Below are 22,362 nucleotides of genomic sequence, written 5' to 3' on the forward strand. Positions count from 1 at the left end.
TAACACTGAAAAGTGCTAAAGGTGCTTCTCAGTAGTAGTTTAAGACTCCAATATCAAACGTCTTCATCTCAAGAGTTTATAAACCCAAGCCATTCTAGTCCACATACAGTTGCACCTACTTTGATGTCAACCCCATCCGTTGGAACGCGTTGTGATACAAATGAAGAAGTTACAGCACTGCCAACTGTTCAACCTGAAGAAACGTCCTCCATTCCAGGAATCATGGTGCACTTCCAGCCTGTCAAGGATGATCAGGAATTGGTAAGAACGATATCATGTAAGAATTATTATTCTGTTTATATGGAGAAAACAGTCTATAAAATCTTTTAATTAATAACTGAAAGTATTTCTTTTTCTCTTTGGCAGGCGGTACCTTTAGTGGTACGAAAGATCAAGACTGTTCTGGCAGAGCAATTGAACACAATTTGCCGAAGAACCTCTGAGGCGTGTGCTTCCTCGGAAGAAGAGATGTTCAGGTAAATTAATCACTGTTCGTGGCACGTGGCTTAATACCTTAGAGCCCGGGATATTGGCACCTAGTTATGAGGTAATCCGAAATTGAATTTAGGACCCAGTAGGAACTTTTACACTTTGACCGATTCAAGGCCAGATTGCTCATTGAGGGATTTACACGCACCTACAAGATTATCCATAGACAAGTTTTCAAAAGAATGTCGTTGTCATCCTGGTCAATCGCTCAAAAGGCAAATAACGCTACAAGCCTATCAGAACTCGATGCTCAAACTTGCAGCTGCTGCATGGGAAAACGCCTAAGTCAAGATTGGTTTTGGTTTTGCTCTCGATTGGTAAGAATAGCAGCGTTTTAATTTGCTTTTATATAACGGTATCTTTTCAAAAGCAAAACCAAAGTCAACATCTTGTCCCTTTGTAAATTCCACTGAGAACCGCTTTTAACAATTAAATGTGCGGGGCGACATATAAAACCGGAATATCATCCACTTACGGTTTTTTCCCTATTTTATTGTAGTACATGGTTTTGTCCTCGGGATGTAAATGTTGAGATTCATGACGTCACGGAAATTGGCGTGTCTTTCAAAGTGACATCCACGCTACCACCACCTCTGAATGGTAAATTACAACTAATGACATGTAATATAATGAAAAACCCCGCTTTTAAGACACCCCCGCTACTGGCCCTCCTCTCCCATACCATCTCTACTCTATCATCCTGGTAACAACTAGCAGAAACTTACGAAGTTAAAAAAAAACTGTACATAAAGACCTGTACTTGTTCTGCTGCGCTTTAAATGCCCTGTTTGAGCTTGTTTGCTCGTTTTGTTCTAACTGAAAGAACGGTCCCTTATCATAATACCCAAGCGAACACTTAACAGATGAACACTAACAAGTTCGGTGTGGCGAAGAAAATGGGAAGCCTAGTATTAGAGCATTTATCTTATTAAATAAATCACTTCGGAACTATTTTTGTCCTGGTTCTTAGCCCCTTCGAAATCATTACTAGCTATTACTGTAAGCCCCCTTCTAAACCATTTACTGAGTCATAGAAGCCCAGGAGTTGTCAACGTAACTCATCCCAACTTGTCTGGTGAATCTAAAAATTCCTTGTCAGTTAACTAGTCATTCAGATCTTTCCGTTGTTTTCAGGAATAGTTCCTCCCCAAACCATGATGGAAATATTAAAGGAAAGCAAGGGAGTCCTGGAAAGCGCAACCCAAGCAGAAATCAGTTGGATACGAGTATTTGGCCTAACGACTCCACGCATTTACAAACCTCCCGATCAGCTAGCTCGTGTCTCGTCAAGACAGAACGCTAGTCCACTGCCCTATATTTTCGGGTTCGCTGGCGCAGGGTTGATTCTCGTTGTGATACTTCTAGTTGTGCGGTAAGACTGGTACTTATTATATCTGGTAAATACTGGAACCAGTTTTGCGATCGGTATTGGACATTTATGAAATAAAATTTAGTGTCCAAAAAAACAGATCGGCTTAAGAATCGTTTTATTTCGATAAGTGGTACTTATCTTCGGTTCAAATTGACGAGTTTAGTCCAATTCTTGAACTCTACTCCACTTGAAACCTCTTAGGTAATTTTTGCAAGAGCGCTCGAGTAAAAATAAAATCTCACAGGTCCTTTTTCCTTCGGCTTCAGGGCAAAACTTGTAAAGAACAGGGTACAACCATGTGTTGATGATGAGCTGCCACCGTCTCCAGCTTACGAATGTCAAGCTGACACTATAGTCCTCCTGTCCCGAACAAAAGATAAATATGTTTGCAAGGTAAGGTATATTTTCAGTCATAGGATCAACTTAAAAAGATATCAGAAATGTCAAACATCGTGCTATTTATGATTGTGTAACAACAATCTGAGCTCAAAACGAAGCCCTATTGTTCCGTAGAATGTGCAGGGGATAAGGCGTATAGAAATTTCGCAGATTTCAGTGATGCGGGAAGGTTTAGCGAGTTTGCATAAAAGCATATCTCAATCAAAATTTTTAGTTAACTAATTTCAGTTATCAGGTTGTAAAAGGTCATCAGCACTGTTAGTCCTTTAGTCACATACTGGGCCAGAGGTTTGGGGAGTACTTCACGTCACCTTTTTTCTTTCCGGTTCAAGCCACGTTTTGAGGGCATTCTTGTTCGAAATGTTTTTTTCCATATCTCTAGGAAGATAACAGAGATGAACGTTACCTTAATTCCACTTCCCTTGTGGACAAGTAGGGTTGGTAAGGACTCTGTGCAGTGCGGAAGCTTGTTACAAATTGGTAACTGTACAGTACTCTACACCATCTTGGCTAAACGCGCCGCCTTAAAATTTTTTAGGCCCGGGTGTAGATCACAGAGAGACGGAATTTGGAGTTTTAAGAATTTTCCACCTGATGAGTGGAAAAAGACTCGAAACAGATTTTGTTTTGTGCAGACCTGAATGCCCATTGCAGGGTATCGTAATTTTTAAACTCAACCATAGCGCATGATGACCCCACTATTCATTTGCGTGGTGCGCCTGAAGGTTGTTCAAAGAAATATCATTTTTGTTTGTCTGACAGGATAGGGAAAAAGCAGGCCTCAACGAGGGATTTGATGTTCACCCGCCAGGAGCCGTCGAAGAAAATAATTTATGATGATACAATGTACAAATTTACACTGCATCTATTCCTCAGGTTTATCTTTTGTTTTGTATATCGTTTCATCAAAATTCATTCATATGATTCATCAAAAACTTGAAATATAACTATCTCCACAAAATTAATATATCTATCACTTGGGGTGGAGGTGGGTTTCGACAAGGGGAGGAGACTTCCTGTTTCCAGAACCGTTTTTTCCCAGTTCGGGTACCTTCTTTAGGGGTTTCCACTTCTCGGTGCTTTCTCTATTACAATATAGAGAACCCCCTCTACAGACTTGGCATGTTATAAACTGAAACAAACAGCCGATGTATGGGCGTTTTGCAACTCAATTTTACTTTATTCATCAAAAGTAAAATGACTTTGCTTCAATCCCTTGGCTCAGTTCACTAATACGAAAACTTCGACCTACATTAGACAAGCCAAGAACAGCAGTTAACAACTGACTGATTTGGCGGCTGCAAATTTGCGTCAGTTTATATCAGAATTCCGTAAGTAATCCTTCTTTCGTTCATAGCAAATTCGTAAGTGATAACGCTAAACGGGTTCGTTACCTTCGCTTCTTTTCTAATATACTATAGTCAAAGTCACTAATCAAGAAACAAAATTACATTTCTCTCGTCGGTCCCCGTGTTAATGCTTTTTTTTTTTTTTTTTTATAAAATTTTATTTAAAAAATCAAATTTTAAACTTTGGGGGGAAAGGGCAAGAGAATCGCGCTTGATTCTGATTGTCCGCAAAAAAGACAACGACATTGTTCTGATAAATTAAAAGTGAAAACTTTTTGATCCTGTTAAAAATTAACGCCAAAGTAAGAAAAATTACTACGGAAAAATCATTTGCAAATGGCGCTCTCTATTTTGACGACTTACAGAAATTAATTTTATACCTGTAAGAATACCACTAGGAACCGTCGAAGGATTCTATACCTGGCGACAATAGTCTTGTAAATATGTATATTAGAGAATTACAAAATAATAAGAAATTATATGTAAATAAATGTCAATAGTAGTGAATCAATAAAGATAATACATGTGATCACAGTTGAAGGTAACAAAGTGTATTCAACCCACTCAGTTTATGAACAATAGAGCGGTTTTCACTTGAGTGTGAGTATGGTTGTTGATTACTACGCTCAGTGATTGGCTAAAAAATCTCGCGCCACTTTATCAGCCAATCAGAAAACCAACCATCGTGCTCGCTCGCGCACGTTTTCCCGCGCTTCGTGCCAGCTACATGTATTTGCTTCGAGTTTTGATTGGTTCACTTTATTGTCTGTGTCCTTTGTGATTGGCCGGAGTAATAACTTTGGTTTTGGTTTTACGACATTGAAAACTGCTCTATTCGTACAAACGATCAAACCCTGGAGATCAAACTAGTAAGTTATTATCAGCTTTTTTCATAAAACTGTTTGTCAAGGTCCAGGATAACTTGCATGCGCATCTCTTTTCGCTATCTCTTCTGGGTTCAACCCCTAGACTAGCGTTTTCCCGGACGAGCATCTGTCCACCCTCCCCTCCCTTAACGTCGGGCACCTCCTCTCGGCCCAGGCTAGCGCACTCATTCTCGCTTCGCGCAGTGCACTCGCGGGAAAATCAAACATCGTAAAATCCGCCATCTTTAAATTGTGTGGAAAGATGTCCGCAATGGTACTTTCATTTGGTTCAGAGAGAGAAAAATGAACTAATGATGTTGCAAACATAAGCTGTCTTGAGGAACAAATAAAAGGTAAGTTTCAACTGCAGCATTCTGAACTACAGTAAACTACCAAAACGTGACCGTGAAACATTTTTGGGGTTTATCTCGTAAGAACCTGTGAAATGTTTCTTTTTTTCGGGTTCTTTGTTGTCTTGGTCGTTCTTTATTTTGATTGTCACTGGTGAGTTTCACTTGTTCTTAAACTGAAGATTTAGACTCAAAGCCTACCGGTGAAACACTGTTCTTGGTGTGCACGTATTCAGCTATTAAATTCAAGGTATTGTACGCTATTTTAGTTCAATTATAAACAGCTATACAAATTGGTCTTGAAATCGCATACGACCTCAAGCAAAAGTTTGAAATGACAACACCTCAGAGAATTACAAACGAAAAATTATGCAGATGATCAAAACTCTAGAAGACTGAAAACAGAGTGCACTGAGCGTGCAATCATGCAGTTGTCTGACTATTATATTTCAGTGGCACTAGCTGCCACCTTCCACTTCACAGTACATCACTGCATTATTGCCTTCATATCCATTCAACTTCAATACCTTTGTGGTAGTCAAGCACACCACCTGAATACAATCATGTGCCTTATTTATTCGCAGATAAAACCCTATTTACAAACCCCATGCATGGAAGCCTGGGTGTAATTTTTATTCAATCGGATGAGGCATATTTACACAGGCCTAGCCCCAGTGTCAGCATGTACTTTACATTCACTGTGCTCGATCAGTTCTTATAGTGCCTGTTGGGTAGAATTTGTTTACATAATCATGACAATTCATGTTCTCCTTTACATAATTTGCGGAGGTGATCACATGACTTCTAATGACGATAGCACCAAGTGGACTGAGTTGAGTACAGTTTGGTCCGTAATTGTACAAGTGATAAATAATGAATGGACAACCCTGAAAAGAGTCCGATTTTTTAATGATTATCATAACTATGACAAGATTTGAGTGAAAGACAACAACAAGCAAATTCTTAAAATAAAAAAATCTAAGTTAGACAGACAGTTACAGAAACTAAAATTATCAACCACTTATAGCAAGTGATGCCTATTTTTGCTGCTGTATGTTCTGCTACAGATATTATTATTACTACATGTGTACATTAATGCCCATCTAGACACCCAGGGGGGGGGAGGGGTACTCCGGCCTGCTAATGACAGGGATGATCGAAGGATTTTTTGGGGGTTAAAATTTGCGATTCCGGGATTTTTGGGGGTTGGAAAATTGGGCAAGTATTTTTTTGGGTGACTTCATTTAGAAAGGGGATTTTTTGGGGGGTATTAAAAATGCACTAAAGTGCCTTGGCGCGGCCTTGGCGTATTAATTTTATGGTATGATGAATAAACAAACAAGAGCATTCTTTGTGTTTTATTATTGCCCCTCCTGGCAATTTAGGAGTCATTTGACAAGGGATTTTTTGGGGGGGTTGTTTTTGGTTCAGGGATTTTTTTTAGGTAATGTCGGAAGACTTAGGGATCTTTTTGGGTCCTGAGTTTTGCCTCCATTCGATCATCCCCGTCATTTACAAGCCGGAGTACCCCCCCCCCCCCCTGGGCCAGACAGAGGGCTACCTCCGATGGCTATGACATCCGGAGTGCTTTTTTGGTATTATTTATAATAAGTTTTTTATAGAAATATGCACTTTAGGTAAATCAGTCATAAACAACAACTACAATGTACTCTATCCATAAGTTTCATGTACATGCACCTTCTCACAAAGTTAATTTACCATATCATCTTTAATATCACTGGTATTTCTAATCAGTATCTCATTCATACATGTATCTAGAAAATTATTTCTGCTTTTAGCATCTAAATAAATAACATTTACCACTGTATTATTGCATGCTTGCCACTGACAATACAATCATGTACCTAATTAATAACCTCCTAAAAAACTGTTTATTAATCTACATATATATGCAATGGTCAACATGGAAATTGTTATTTATTCTATTTCATTGCCACCTACTTCTTCCCAACAAAGTTGTACACTGTCGTCAACAATTAGCTGTCAAGTGCGATTTTTCAAAGTCTTTCTTGATTTTCTCCATCAATTCAGGATTGCACAAAACATCAATAGCAGTCATGGCCATTGCTTTGCTTGCAATTAAGGTTTTCTCATGTGCAATCTCTGTTATTGCTGCTGTTGTGAATGCATGAGAATGGTTCACTGCCTTGCTACCAATACTGTACATCGGGTGAATTGAAGGAATTATCTTAGACACATTGCCCATATCTGTTGAGCCACGTCCTTCTTCGCCACTTAGTGGACCAAATGTTACTCCTAAGGTCTTCACATTTGCTTGGTAGAGGTCAGCAAGTGTGGAATTAGTATCCAGGTTGGAATAACGTAATGGATCCCACTCCATGGACACCTTGCATCCTTAAAAATGAAAAGGACCAAAACTAATCAGCCTAAACACCCTATTGGGGGGTTTTTTAAAGAGTCTGTGTCACAGATTTAAGCCAAAATTAGACAAAAAATGGCCACCAACTTGATTGAAATATATAAAAAACACTTGAAACAGTAAAGGAACATTTCAATAACAGCAAATACAAAAGAAGGTACGACTGGACAAAAAGTAAGGAGGATTAAAGCAGATTGCAACTGCCCTGGGCTAACAAAATTTGAGAAGTGTTGTCCGAAAGGCAAGTAGGGATTAAGATTTTTTAAGCCCTGCTGCAATCACTTACCGGTGGCTGATGCTGCAGCTTCAAAACATTTCGTAACCTTTTCCTTCAACACATCAAGTTCCTCATCTGTTGGAGCTCGTAAGTAATACTCCAGCTGGGCACGGTCAGGAATGATATTAGGTTTAACACCCCCTTCTGTGACAATGCCATGAACACGCCATGTAGGCTTCATCTGCTGTCGTAACACACTTATGTTAGTATAAGCCATGACTGCTGCATCCAGTGCATTGATTCCTTCCCAAGGAAATGCCGCTGCATGAGCAGCATGACCTTTGTACGTAACTGTGACAGCATCACGGGCTAGAAACACTGGCTTAAGCACATCAAAAGGGGAAGGATGGACCATCATGCTAAAGTCGATATCTTTGAAGCATCCATTGTTGATCATCAGAATTTTGCCGCCTCCTCCTTCCTCAGCAGGAGTTCCAAGAAGAACTATTTTTACTTTTGGCTTCTGATTGATGGCGTCCAAAGCAATCTTGAGACCTGTAAACACATAACAATTTGAAAGTTTGAAATAATGGCACTATGGCATGATTAGCCTGCGTTGCAGACAAACAAAACCCCGGTATAGTCTGTCTGCGAATCAAAGCACAAAAGCTTGTTCCGGCCCCCCGCGTATTACCAGGGATTTCTATAATAACCTCTGATTGGCTCTTGAAAAGGGCTGTTCTTTCATGCGCCGTAATTGGTTGAGTGGATCTTGTGAAACCATAGTTACGTTAGTTATGTTTCACTCCTCCTCCTTCGTGTGGAGGAGTGAAACACGATCGCCCCTAAGAACGACTGCGTGGGAGGCTACGATCTGCCGTGCTTGTCGCAAGTTTATTGTGTATCTGTTATTCATCAAAAGCGTAACTATGGTGTTACGAGATCCATTCCACCAATCATGACGCAAGAAAGAACGGCCCTAATTAAGAGCCAATCAGAGGTTATTAAAAATCCATGGTAACACGTGGGGGGGGGACAAGCTTTTGTGCGTTAATTCATAGACGGACGATACTGGGGTTTTGTTCGTCTGTTCGTTTCGTTCGGCTATGGCATGATCTACCTCATCTAGATTGGGAGAGAGATTGTAATTCATATTACCACTGATTTTAATGTAAATATGCATCTGTAGTGGGAACAAATTAGATGACGTTAATTTTCTCTGAATTTGATGTTTCCATGGCAACCATATCTTGACATGTACATGTATATTTCCCAAATATTTTTGAATTTTCCTGTTTTCTTTTTATTAAAATTATTTTTATTGAAAACTTCAACTTTATGGCTTCTTGTAGTAAATTACAGTTGCAGATAATTTTGGCATCCTGATATTGGTTTGATTGTTATTTTAATTTTTATACGTTTGGTGGTAAATACCCGGGGGGGGAGACTTCCATATGAAAGAGACGGGGATGCTCGTCGACTCGCTTAAGGGTGTAAATTTCGGATTTTGGTCTCTCTTAGGGTGATCCGGGCAAAACGTCGGTATTTTTAGTCGTCAAGGTCTCGTTTAGGGTTGCTCGCGAAAAAATAATATATCAGTTTTAAAATGATAGAGTAAATATGAGAGAAAATGATCATTTATGCTCACCTAATGCTGCCGCTACACCAGATTCAGCGATCAGATTGTGTCCACAAGCGTGTCCCACTTCTGGTAAAGCGTCATATTCACTAATTAGACCAATTGTTAAACCTCCATCTTCACCGCTTTCAGCACGAAAAGCAGTCTCCAAAGTGTAATGGGGGGTCACATCGAAACCTCGCTCTGCTAAAAACTCCGCCAGTTGATCATGAGCGTGTGTCTCCTTAAAAGATAGTTCTGGGTTTTCCCATATGCTTTTGTTTAGATCAGATAAGTCAGAAGCATAGACGTCAATCGCTTCCTTTGCTTTTTGCTTCAGAATTTCTGCCTGATCGCTCGCCATCTTTGCCGCACGCAACAATCGCGAGCGAGTCACTATATGATGGTCTACTTGACGTACATTGATTTAGACTGTAACAACTGGTGGGAGCGCGGGCGCATCATCCCGGAAGTGTTTTGTTCTGGGCTTCTGGCCCCAGTTGTTCGAAGGCTTTCCACCGGATAAATCACTACTACGCTATCCGATGGATAGCGTAGTATGATTTGTTGACTTGTCTACTGGATAGCGGTTTATATCCAGTGTATAACCCGATGTATAACGTTATCCGCCCTTTGAACAACTGGGCCAAGAAGGTTTGAAATGATATAGGGGGTCACATTCGCGGGGGGGGGGGGGGGGGATCCCATAAATTTCGGATGGGGGTGTGCCACGAAGGTTCTTAAACCCTGGCCCTATTTAAGGGTCAAGGAAGCGGAAATTGATACCCTTTTTGAGCCTGTTTGCAGGCTAGGGAAGGAGAAGCGTTCCGTGACGACCCAAAAAGTCGCTAACCGCGCACGGGCAAACACAAATCTTTATAAAAATCGCTTTACAAATACTTGAACGGATAGTTCAGTTTTAAGACACTTTTTCGTTTAGCTGGGCGTTAATTAAAGCTGATAGAATTTATGTACCCTATCTAAGGATCACACCAGGAACAAAATGCCAAAAGGAACAAAAATGATACCCTATTTAAGGACCGAGAACCTCAAAAACCATACCGTATCCCGCGGCACATACCTATATAGCCCACATAGGGGAGTACCCTCCCCCCCCCCTCCCGGGTCACATTGAACCTTCACTCTACTCCGTCAGTTGATCATATTAAATATCAAGCAGTTCTTTAACTTTCCGTCTGCTTCAGGATCTCGCTAGCGTCCTTTCCTAAAAAAAATCAAGGAGAGGGGAGGTAGCCCGGGACCTGGTGGGCCATGTTTAATATACTAAACACCGAAAATCCCTACGCTATCCAATCTTTTTTAGAACTGTATAATTTGCTATTTGTGTTTTCGTTGCAGCGATGATTTTATTTACGTCTAAGAAGGCCTCTTATCAGTTTTCCGGCAAAAGATAGCCTATTCTAGACCAAAACTCTCTGATTTCTATATCCTATCCCAGACTGAACTGCTTGAAAACCATACATGTCCCCTTCAAAGAACCCTCAAAGCGGCACATACCAGTACCTAAATAGCTCTTATATGGGAGTGCCCCATATAGGGGGGGGGGGGGAGGCGGATGTACACAGGCTGGGATCTTACTTGTCTGAGCCTGATATGAGCGCTCCCAAAAAACTCAAGACCCTCTGGATGCTCAAAAACTCAGACCGGAAAAAACAGACCGACAAACCTGGAGAAGTAATGCATGAAAGGCTGTGGAGGTTTTTTGAGGAAATCTAAACTCATCAAGCAGGAAAGGGACGCCAAAAGCAACATCTCCTGCCTGGTCCCTAGGCGCCGATCGGCCAGATGGTTAAGGTGGTAAGGCCGGATAACAGGGAGCCGAGCGCTAGGGTTGATTGTTAGGTTGCGGTCCATTTCCCTATCATCATCAGACTCACATCGCCTGGAAATCAAACCCTGGCAACATTGGTGAACTGAGTGCTCTCACCACTTCGCCATCCCGGTTCCCGTTCCCCTTAGCCTGTGTAGCTGGCGGTATTGTTGGATTTTAATGCGTGCACAAGCAAGTGGCGAAGCCGCGACAAGCCACTCACAGCTGTGCCGCTCGTTGTTGCGGCCTGTTCACACATTAAACCCTTACAAAAACAACAACGACCTGTTGTTTCGTTGAGATGGTCATCTAGCAAAATGCAAACACTTAAGTGACTTTGTAGTAATAATAAATTAAGTCCTGTAGTATACTAAGATGAACATACATGTATGTAGTTTTGAGTTCTTGCAAACTGAAACTTAGATTTACATAATTACACACACATTAAAATGAAGCTTTGTCCGGCAGCAAATACAAAACAGGGCTTGAAAAAAAAATATATTACAGGCTGCCCTTTAGACAGGGAACTCTTACATTTTGCTTGCCCACAGCAGTTACATGTACGTGCTTGTCTAAGTTAACCTTTTTGTCTCAACATTGTTATTAAATGTATATGGATGTTGATGGCTATTTGTGACCCTATTTGGGAAAAGCAGGCTTAACGAAAAAAGCGTTGTGCCAATTTTCCGTTGGAAATGCATTTTCAACGCGTTGCAAATGCATTTTCAACGCGTTGAAAATGCATTGAAGAACATTTTCAATGCATTGAAAACGCGTTGAAGAACACTTACGACGCATTAAATATGCGTTGAAGAAAATCGTTTTGAAATGTTTCTCAGCGAAAATGAAATGCGTTGCAAAATCAATTATTTTTAGTATTCTGGAGAGGAAAGTAGCTTCATTTGTGTAATTCTATAAACAGGGTGTTCAAGGAACACTTTACAGTCTCAGATCAACACTTACTGTAATAAGAGAGCTCTGCCGCTTCTCTGATGCCTTCAGAGGATAGCAAACAATGGCCGTTTTTATGCTAGAGAAGTTAAAGCTGTCTGAGACGTTAAAGCTGTCTCGAGACGACATTAACGTCTAGTATAAAAGTCTTTTTTTATTTTTTTCTGAAAAGCCGTCTACTAAATGCGTCCCATTTTTATACCAGACTACTTTAACGTCTTAGACATTAAAGACGTCTAGACGACTTTATCGTCTCTAGCATAAAAACGGCCAATAATATAAAAACCTAACTACTAACAAAAGAATGTCACCAGTCACACTCCACCACACCCAATCGTTTCCAATCAGTACTCACAACTATTACCAGTAATCTGGTTCTAATTTTGTTAATTCGATTTCATTGGCAGTGCCCCCTTTTCCTTTCCATTTCAAAAACTTTAACGCATGTGTACACTCTAAGCCTTGTCATAAAGCAGGTTTCGAGTGTGGTTTTTCAAAGTCTTTCTTGATTTTCTCCATCAATTCAGGATTGCACAAAACGTCAATAGCAGTCATGGCCATTGCCTTGCTTGCAATCAAGGTTTTCTCATGTGCAATCTCTGTTATTGCTGCTGTTGTGAATGCATGAGAATGGTTCACTGCCTTGCTACCAATACTGTACATCGGGTGAATTGAAGGAATTATCTTGGACACATTGCCCATATCTGTTGATCCATTTACTCCTTTGCTAATTAGTGGACCAAATGTTACTCCTAAGGTCTTCACATTTGCTTGGTAGAGGTCAGCAAGTGTCGAATTAGTATCTAAGTTGGAATAACGTACTGGATCCCACTCAATGGACACCTTACATCCTTAAATTGAGAAAGAGCGATACAGATTAGTCAAAACTAAACCTGAAGTAAGGTTGAATCTATTCCAAGGCTAAGGCTTAGGATCAAAAGCCAGATAACTCTATGGTGCTGATGCTTAACTCAGGCCAGTGTCTGTAATAGGTAGGTAGGTAGGTGGTAACTTTATTTAAACACCTGACGGTAAATTCATCAGAAATACAATTATAAAATACTAATGGTAATAAATACAATACTAATAACTAAAACAATACTAATCTATACTAAAATAACTCTGCTTTACATGAATGTCGTGTGCTATAAAAAGTAAAAAGCTAGTTTAAGACTAAGAAAAATGACGTCGGCAACCAATTCAAAAACCATTGAGAGTTTGTGCTTGCCGCAAATCAGGTGGTAAGCTGATCAAGCACGGCACCTTGGTAAGAAGCAACTGCTCATTGCCAACTATTTTACACCCTAGATCTTGGGTGGGGTAGAGAGAAGCTCTGTAAGAGTTTAATGGTATTTCCCAAAGACCCCAGCCAGAAGTTATACTTTGACTGCGCAATCCAGAGGCCAATGTGCTACCCATAGGGTGCCCATATCTACCTGTGAAATACTAATGTACATGCACTCTTACCTTTACTACGTTATTAGTTTTATGTGACTTAAAAAAGTCATGTCTGGTCATCCACGACAAGTAGATTTTCATTTTTGGCAAGAGACTTTTCATACTCACTTACCCAATGGGAAAAGGGGCACAGGCAAGTTGTCTGCCACCTATGGCCCAATTAATGTGCACCCAAGGCAACCATTTCCCTGAACAACTTTAACAAGCATTTAAATAGACTACGAGCAGTCCCTATTTTTTCGCAGGGTTCGTCGAGCTTGAAGCAAAAAATTTTTCGAAGAGTCCGTCGAGCTTGAAGCGAAAAAAAGTGAACGCGAGGGGGGAGGAGGCAAGACGAGAAGCGAAAAAAATAGGGACTACCTGCAAAGCCACAGCGTTTGACCTTTCACAGCCGAGTGATTTTTGGCTTCGATTTCAAATCTAATTTGCCGTGTCCAAAAATATTTCCGCATTTTTGACATATTGTCAATTGACACCGCTGCACTTAGTTGGGTTTGTCACGCATCAAACTCAAAACTTTTTCGATGAATCGCCTGCAAAGTTTTATCTCTGGCGATTTATTCAGTTCCAGCAATGTTGTCTATGGGCTACTAATGTAAAGGCAGCTTGATGTAAGTGTTTAAAGTGTTTCTGTTTATTTCCGGCATGTAATTAACGAAGCTCGCGCTGTAATTAAACAGCCATTGTTTTGTTTATGAGCCTTGAATTTTGGTGGAATAAAGCTACTTTTGGTTGAATTCTTCTCTATTATTTTCGCTCCGTACTTTGGCAGACTTGCTGCACATACACTGAAGTAAAAATTTTCTTCGGATATGCAATTTTGTAGCGACAAAGTAAGTCTCAAGAGGAGATTTTGAGAGCTAATATGACATGCAAGCTAAAGTGTTGACAACGTGTTGACATCTTGCTGTCAACGCTCCAAGCGTTAGCCAATCATATTTTTGCGTTGTGAGAGCAACGCATAGTTCAAACACTGTGGCTTAGCGGGTAGTCCCTATTTTTTTTTCGCTTCTCGCCTCGCCCTGCCTCCTCCCCCCGAGCGTTGACTTTTTTTTTCGCTTCAAGCTCGACGGACCCTGCAAAAAAAATAGGGACCGCTTGTAGTCTAGCATTTAAAATGCAAAAAAAGTTGTTCCTGCAAGCTGAGTCAAAGTTGACCCTAGGTGATTACAGTCACACCCACATTATGCAAATATTCAGTTATTCCCGGCCTTCTTTCATTCATATGATAACTGTGGGCATTACTGAGCTACATTTTGTCATATCGATATGAATTTGTGCTTTGAAACCTAAAATCTAGTTATTACATGAAACTTGGCATGCTGCAAGTTGTCCCAGGTAGGCGAGCCAAAGTGTTTATATGAGAAAAGTTGCCCCACTTGCCAGGGTTACCTTATCTGCCAAGGCCAGACAACTAACCCACTGGAATTGTCTCACCCCCCGAGACGAGTTCCCTTTTTTCGGGTAAAAGTTTGTTGAATTTTTCAAAGAAAAAATTTAAAAGTTAGCTTGGCGAGGGTAACTCGGGGGAAAGGTTGTCTCTGGTACCCCAGACAATATAAACAGGCCCTTAAACATGATTTTTAAATAAAAAAGTTAACAAAGAGAAGCATGCAACTGCCATTGGTAAACACAATTTGAGAAGTGCTTGTCCAAAGGGCAAGCTGGAATTAAGGTTTCTTTTAAAGTGTATATGACACCAAATGTTTTATTTCGTTTTTTGTTCATTTAACAGTTTCAGTGTTCAAAATCTTTCAAAATATTTTGAAATGCCTTTCTTCCCGTTCAAATGGTACGTCACATGACCTTTGTGATGTCTTCTTGTTTGATGAATTTTCAACATGGCTGAGAGTGAAGGGAAACCAATTCGAAGAGGTGGATGATATTGTATCTCTGTCACTAGACATTTCTATGCTCACAACCAAGCTAAGTTTTACCTTTAATTTTTTTTTGGACAGATTTTAACTGAATCCCTAATCTAAGCATATCAACGAAAGAAAAAAAGCAAATAAAAGATTTTGTGTTTGGATGACTGCTGCAATTACTTACCAGTGGCTGACGCTGCAGCTTCAAAACAACTTATGACCTTCTTCTTCAAAACTGCAAGTTCCTCATCTGTTGGAGCTCTCATGTAATACTTAAGCTGAGCACGGTCAGGAATGATATTAGGTTTAACACCCCCCTCTGTGATAATGCTATGAACACTCCATGTGGGCTTTATCTGTTGCCGTAGCACACTAATGTTGTTATAAGCCATGACTGCTGCATCCAATGCATTGATTCCTTCCCAAGGGAATGCCGCGGCATGGGCAGCATGACCTTTGTACGTAACTGTGGCACCCTCAAGGGCTGTCTCTTTTGGCTTAAGGTCATCGTAAGGGCAAGGATGGACCATCATGCATAAGTCTATATCTTTGAAACATCCATTTTTGATCATCAGAACCTTGCCCCCGCCTCCTTCCTCAGCGGGAGTTCCAAGAAGAACTATTTTCACTTTTGGTTTCTTATTGACTGCCTCCAAAGCAATCTTGAGACCTGTAAACAAATTGAAAGTTTGAAATTATGGCACCATGGCATGATTAGCCCCATCAAGATTGGGAGAGAGATTGTAATCTATATTACCACTGACTTTAATGAAAATATGCACCTGTAGTGGAAACAAATTAGATGACGAATGGCATTAATTTTCTCTGAATTTGATGTTTCCAAGGCAACCATATTTTGACAGGTATATTTGCCAAATATTTTCTTAATATTCCTGTTTTCTTTTTATTATTATTTTTATTAGCCTGCGTGGCCGGCATTCAAAGGGGAGGGAGAAGGGAAGTTTGAGTGCAAAGCGTGAGCGAGGGAGAGCACGAAGCGTGATCAAATGATCGCGCTTCGCGCTTGAACTTCCCTTCTCCTTTCCCTTCGGACGCCGGCCACGCAGGCTACATGTATATTTTTATTGAAAACTTCAACTTTATGGCTTCTTGTAGCAAGTTACAGTTGAAGATAATTTTGGCATCCTGATATTGGTTTGATTGTTATTTTAATAAATTTTTATAGGTTTGGTGGCTGACAAGTCCCCAGTCTTCTTTTGAGTCCGTCTTGAGTCGACTGCTGAATCTTGCAATTTTCGCATAAGAGATGACTGGGGACCAGTCAGGGTTTGGTGGTATGTAGTCACGTATTATGATGAATAATAGTTAAAAGTCCCCCCCCCCCCCCCCCCTCTCTCTCAGGGTGTTCCGGGAAAAACGTCGGCATTTTTAGTCGTCAAGGTCTCGTTTAGGGTTGCTCGCAAAAAAATTATATAAACTTATCAGTTTTAAAAAGATAGTAAATACCCGACGTTACTAATCGAACAGTTCGGTAATCGAACTTGATCGAACTGAATCGAACTTAATCGAACGATTCGGTTCGATTAGTTCGATAATCGAACAGAATCGAACCCAAAACTTTGTGTGAGAGAGTTCGATTCCGTTCGATTTCCGAACTAATCGAACCAAATCGAACTTAATCGAACACAAAAGACAAATCTTAAATTCACCCTCATACAACCAGATAATTGAACAGTCTGTCTAAGTAACAGTAATAAATGAATAAATTTTTTATTTATGGACTTTCGGCAAAAAAACCCGAAACGCAAAGTTCAACAGACAATAGAAAATAAATCCTCCTTCACTCTAGTTCTATTTCATGTTATCAACCTATGGAGTCCCAAGTAGTCTGCGTAGCTGGCGATTTCGTCGGAAAGCACGCGTGGGAGATTACTGCGAAGACTCGCCTTCTTTCACTTTGCCGATTGTTTCTAGCGACCTTGCCGCTCACTCGCTCCCCAACAAAACCGTCAGCTGCGCACACTATAACCCAAGCAAAATATTATAAACTGAAACAATGCTAAAAAACTGTTTTCAAGTTATTTGACATAAGTTAACCTAACTGCAAAAAACCCGTCCTTGAAAGCGGAATTCGTTACTTAAGATTATGAGATCTAGATAACGTGCGATAAATGAAACCGCCATATTTGCAAGGAAAGCAATTAAAATTAGCAACAGAGTCGTTAACAGTATGGCAATCTCTAAAAAAAATTCAGCGATTTCAGCACATAAAAGGTCGCTCAACAGCTTAACACATGCAAAAAATCCTTCAATGAACTTAAACATGTTCACATCTACAGAGGTGGCTAGAAAAAACAATATAATGATCAATATCTTTAGCAAGCGATGCCGTCTAGAATCAAAATAAATAACTTGAAAACGGCATTCTGTTCTAAGGACACTGTTGAGCAACTTCTCTGAGCCATCAGCTAGGTCGTTTCCTAGTCTGTCTTCTTCGCTCAATGTTTGCTGTTCTGTGAATTCCTGTGTTATGGTCGCTTGCAAGCAAACGTCGACTTCTGTAGATTCAGTACGATTTTGTCGTTTATTTCTTTGCTCGCGGACTTTGTTTATAAGAACTTGTTTTTTATCAGATGTTTTGAAGGGTACTCCTGATTTGGTTAAGATTTCGCGAAGAATAGCAACAGTCATATCTTCAGGATCACCCGCCTTTTTTTGCTGGAGCCTGCTTTCTTTTTCTCTTCAATCTGCCTTTTTTTCTCAATTTCTCTCATTTGGGGAAGTAGCTTTGAGAGATTCTCGTGATCTTTTTCCGATAATGTGATTGTTCTTTCGTCGTTTATTGTCACCGTGATGGGGCTTATACATTCCTTGTAATTACACCAAATATACTTCTTACTTTCTCTGTAATTTCTCGATAGTTTGGTGTCATCGCCTTCCACTGTCCTGATTTCATCGAGTGTCAAAACACACAGCTCTGTAAAGCCCTGCTGCTTTTTAGACTCTTTACGATCGATTATAAGCAAGGGGAATAACGAAGAAGTCCTAAAACCTCGCAACATTCGTACAACCTTTCCAATTACAAGTCCTGTACTTGGACGGAAAATAGCAACATATGATTCCAGACTTAATGTATCAGAATGAAGAGTCTCTGTTTGTTTCTCTATAGAATCATAAAAGTTTGCCCTAGAAGTTGTCATCCAGTGCGCAATTCTTCCAGAATTTGGTTTATAAACTTTTCCTTCTTGCAGTGAAAGGAAATGTGCTATATGGAATACCTGGCCGTCATACTCTACATAGTTTTCGTTTGACAACAATCTGTTATGAGTTTCTTCGAAAGGAGGGTTAGCGATATTGTCTCTTTCTAAAACCCCGCCGTCTTCAGCAGTTACAGTCACTTTATCGGTGAACAGGTCATCAGAATCATGATTCGGACATACGAATTTGTATCTTTCACGTTCTGGCCAATTCGGGAGGAACTAAAATGGTAAGCAGTTTATTGTAAGTTTGACATTTGACACAAAGCTTCTCGGCCGAACAATTATTTTCTAGGAGGTAAATCCTAGAGTTAATCACTGTTTTAATCCCGTACATTTTAAATTTTTAGTGTGGTTACTGGACAACCATTTGACGATCCCAGAGGACGCTGGCGGGTTGGCGGGGGAATAAATGTTCCACTCAAGGTCCAAGTGCAGATGACGAGAACTAAAGCCAGAAACCTATCGAGAGCCTTGAATCAAATTGGAGTACAAAACACGTTGAAAGAATGTGAAGAAATAAGCGACAAACAGTAATAAAATTGACATCAATTTCCTTTCTGTTTATTTATTCGTTGTTCTGGGCTAAACAACCGCGCCTGTGACACTCGTATTCACACCCGTTTATTGGGAACATACCGCCATTTGCAGCCAAATGTAATTAGACCGTGAATTTTACGACCGTTGTTTTTTAATCAACATCCATTTTCCATGATTTTCAAATCGAACCCAGTCGAACTTAATCGAGCCTAATCGAACTTAATCGAACGTTCGATTTAGTTCGATTACTCAAAATTTTTTGTGAGAGTTCGATTCTGTTCGATTACCGAACTTAATCGAACCTAATCGCGTGATTACAGTTCGATTCAGTTCGAGTAAGTTCGATTAATCGAACGTTCGATTTGGTTCGATTAGTAACGTCGGGTAAATATGAGAGAAAATGATCATTTATGCTCACCTAATGCTGCCGCTACACCAGATTCAGCGATCAGATTGTGTCCACAAGCGTGTCCCACTTCTGGTAAAGCGTCATATTCACTAATCAGACCAATTGTTAAACCTCCATCTTCACCGCTTTCAGCACGAAAAGCAGTCTCCAAAGTGTAATGGGGGGTCACATCGAAACCTCGCTCCGCTAAAAACTCCGTCAGTTGATCATGAGCGTACGTCTCCTTAAAACATAGCTCTGGGTTTTCCCATATGCTTTTGTTTAGATCATATCAGTCAGAAGAATAGACATCGATCGCTTCCTTTGCTTTTTGCTTCAGAATTTCTGCCTGATCGCTCGCCATCTTTGCCGCACGCAACAATCGCGAGCGAGTCACTATATGACGTTCTACATGACGTACTTAGACCGTAACAACAGGTGGGAGCGCGGGCGCATCATCCCGGAAGTGTTTTGTTCTGGGCTTCTGGCCCCAGTTGTTCGAAGGCTTTCCACCGGATAAATCACTATCCGATGGATAGCGTAGTATGATTTGTTGACTTGTCTACTGGATAGCGGTTTATATCCAGTGTATAACCCGATGTATAACGTTATCCGCCCTTTGAACAACTGGGCCAAGAAGGTTTGAAATGATATAGGGGGTCACATTCGCGGGGGAGGGAGGGGGGGGGGGGGGGTAGGCTTTTATAGATTGTGCTCCTAAAAGTGGCATATTATGCTACTAGCAGTGCTCAAAATTTTGCCAAATTATGCAAAAATTATGCCAGAATTCCCAAATTATGCTTCTGATTTCCGAAATTATGCTCACAAAATGACGTAGATTCTATACATAGAGGTGCGCAATAACGACACCAAATTATGATGTTTTTTAAATAAACTGTTGTTGTAAATTTATTTGTGTTTATGGCAGTTTATCACGGCCGTCAGCTGTCCAAATTAGCTGCTCGCATTTCTAAACCGTTTGTAAAATGCCTCCAACGACTTAACAATCACAATTGTATAGCTAAAACACGCATTGCAAGAACAAACTACCTAAATTTCATTTATTTCTGTAGAAAGTACACCATATTTACTACATTTTATGAATTTATGCTCCAAAAAGTGCTAAAAATTGCTAATTATGCCGTGGCAGTGCTCGTTTCACAAATTATGCTTTTTAGCTCCAATTATGCCAAAAATTATGCTAGCACAATCTATAAAAGCCTACCAAAAAGTCGCTAACCGCGCACGGGCAAATACGAATCTTTATAAAAATCGCTTTACAAATACTTGAACGGATAGTTCAGTTTTAAGACACTTTTTTTTTCGTTTAGCTGGGCGTTAATTAAAGCTGATAGAATTTATGTACCTTATCTAAGGATCACACCAGGAACAAAATGCCAAAAGGAACAAAAATGATACCCTATTTAAGGACCGAGAACCTCAAAAACCATACCGTATCCCGCGGCACATACCTATATAGCCCACATAGGGGAGTACCCCCCCCCCCCCCGCATCACATTGAACCTTCACTCCGTCAGTTGATCATATTAAATATCAAGCAGTTCTTTAACTTTCCGTCTGCTTCAGGATCTCGCTAGCGTCCTTTCCTAAAAAAAATCAAGGAGAGGGGAGGTAGCCCGGGACCTGGTGGGCCATGTTTAGCTGATTATGCCACCTTTTAATATACTAAACACCGAAAATCCCTACGCTATCCAATCTTTTTTAGAACTGTATAATTTGCTATTTGTGTTTTCGTTGCAACGATGATTTTATTTACGTCTAAGAAGGCCTCTTATCAGTTTTCCGGCAAAAGATAGCCTATTCTAGACCAAAACTCTCTGATTTCTATATCCTATCCCAGACTGAACTGCTCGAAAACCATACATGTCCCCTTCAAAGAACCCTCAAAGCGGCACATACCAGTACCTAAATAGCTCATAGATGGGAGTGCGCCATATAGGGGGGGGGGGGGGGAGGCGGATGTACACAGGCTGGGGTCTTGCCTGAGCCTGATATGAGCGCTCCCAAAAAACTCAGACCCTCTGGATGCTCAAAAACTCAGACCGGAAAAAACAGACAGACAAACCTGGAGAAGTAATGCATGAAAGGCTGGGGAGGTTTTTTGAGGAAATCTAAACTCGTCAAGCAGGAAAGGGACGCCAAAAGCAACATCTCCTGCCTGGTCCCTAGGCGCCGATCGGCCAGATGGTTAAGGTGGTAAGGCCGGATAACAGGGAGCCGAGCGCTAGGGTTGATTGTTAGGTTGCGGTCCATTTCCCTATCATCATCAGACTCACATCGCCTGGAAATCAAACCCTGGCAACATTGGTGACCTGAGTGCTCTCACCACTTCGCCATCCCGATTCCTCTTCCCCTTAGCCTGCGTAGCTGGCGGTATTGTTGGATTTAAATGCGTGCACAAGCAAGCGGCGAAGCCGCGACAAGCCACTCGCAGCTGTGCCGCTCGTTGTCGCAGCTTGTTCACACATTAAAACCTTACAAAAAAAGAACAACGACCAGTTGTTTCATTGAGATGGACATCTAGCAAAATGCAAACACTTGAATGACTTTGTAGTAATAATAAATTAAGTCCTGTAGTATACTAAGATGAACATGCATGTATGTAGTTTTGAGTTCTTGCAAACTGAAACTTAGATTTACATAATTATACACACAATGAAATGAAGCTTTGTCAGCAAATACAAAACAGGGCTTGAAAAAAAATTATTAAATGTATATGGATGTTGATGCCTATTTTAGTATTCTGGAGAGAAAAGTAGCTTCATTTGTGTAATTCTAAAAACAGGGTGTTCAAGGAACACTTTACAGTCTCAGATCAACTCTTACTGTAATTAGAGAGCTCTGCCGCTTTTGCTATCCTCTGATGCCTTCAGAGGATAGCAAACAATGACCGTTTTTATGCTAGAGAAGTTAAAGCTGTCTGAGACGTTAAAGCTGTCTCGAGACGACATTAACGTCTAGTATAAAAGGCTTTTTTTTATTTTTTCTGAAAAGCCGTCTACTAAATACGTCCCGTTTTAATAGCCGAC

The 22,362-nt window shown here is 40.5% G+C and overlaps 3 protein-coding genes and 1 long non-coding RNA gene across 5 annotated transcripts; 1 reads left to right on the forward strand and 3 right to left on the reverse strand.

The window, feature by feature from the left end:
• Positions 1-8: 8 nt before the first annotated feature.
• On the forward strand, positions 9-3,703 carry LOC144651863 (uncharacterized). Its single transcript, XM_078511914.1, has 6 exons — positions 9-261; positions 367-476; positions 989-1,089; positions 1,624-1,861; positions 2,128-2,254; positions 3,023-3,703. The coding sequence occupies exons 1-6, from the start codon at positions 124-126 to the stop codon at positions 3,095-3,097; spliced, it is 789 nt and encodes a 262-aa protein (XP_078368040.1). The 5' UTR covers positions 9-123; the 3' UTR covers positions 3,098-3,703.
• A 2,014-nt stretch (positions 3,704-5,717) lies between these two features.
• Positions 5,718-9,462, reverse strand: LOC144651756 (xaa-Arg dipeptidase-like). 2 transcript variants are annotated; one of them, XR_013570368.1, is made up of 4 exons: positions 9,092-9,462; positions 7,513-7,998; positions 6,377-7,201; positions 5,718-5,955 (listed from the first exon to the last, which is right to left on the reverse strand). XR_013570368.1 is itself a non-coding variant. In XM_078511733.1 (3 exons), the coding sequence occupies exons 1-3, from the start codon at positions 9,423-9,425 to the stop codon at positions 6,816-6,818; spliced, it is 1,206 nt and encodes a 401-aa protein (XP_078367859.1). In that variant the 5' UTR covers positions 9,426-9,462; the 3' UTR covers positions 5,718-6,815. The 2 variants fall into 2 exon arrangements, 1 of the variants encoding a protein (XP_078367859.1); XM_078511733.1 differs by having other exon boundaries at positions 5,718-7,201.
• A 1,709-nt stretch (positions 9,463-11,171) lies between these two features.
• On the reverse strand, positions 11,172-19,934 carry LOC144651875 (xaa-Arg dipeptidase-like). The gene is made up of 3 exons (XM_078511925.1): positions 19,343-19,934; positions 15,351-15,836; positions 11,172-12,694 (listed from the first exon to the last, which is right to left on the reverse strand). Exons 2-3 carry the CDS (start codon positions 15,736-15,738, stop codon positions 12,309-12,311), a joined length of 774 nt encoding a protein of 257 aa, XP_078368051.1. The 5' UTR covers positions 15,739-15,836; positions 19,343-19,934; the 3' UTR covers positions 11,172-12,308.
• Positions 11,172-22,354, reverse strand: LOC144652021 (uncharacterized). Its single transcript, XR_013570429.1, has 2 exons — positions 22,064-22,354; positions 11,172-11,519 (listed from the first exon to the last, which is right to left on the reverse strand). It is a non-coding gene; the product is annotated as an uncharacterized LOC144652021 (long non-coding RNA).
• Positions 22,355-22,362: the final 8 nt, after the last annotated feature.

This window comes from Oculina patagonica, chromosome 4, assembly GCF_052425735.1.
Source record: "Oculina patagonica isolate OP01 chromosome 4, crgOcupat, whole genome shotgun sequence".
Classification (NCBI taxonomy): domain Eukaryota; kingdom Metazoa; phylum Cnidaria; class Anthozoa; order Scleractinia; family Oculinidae; genus Oculina; species Oculina patagonica.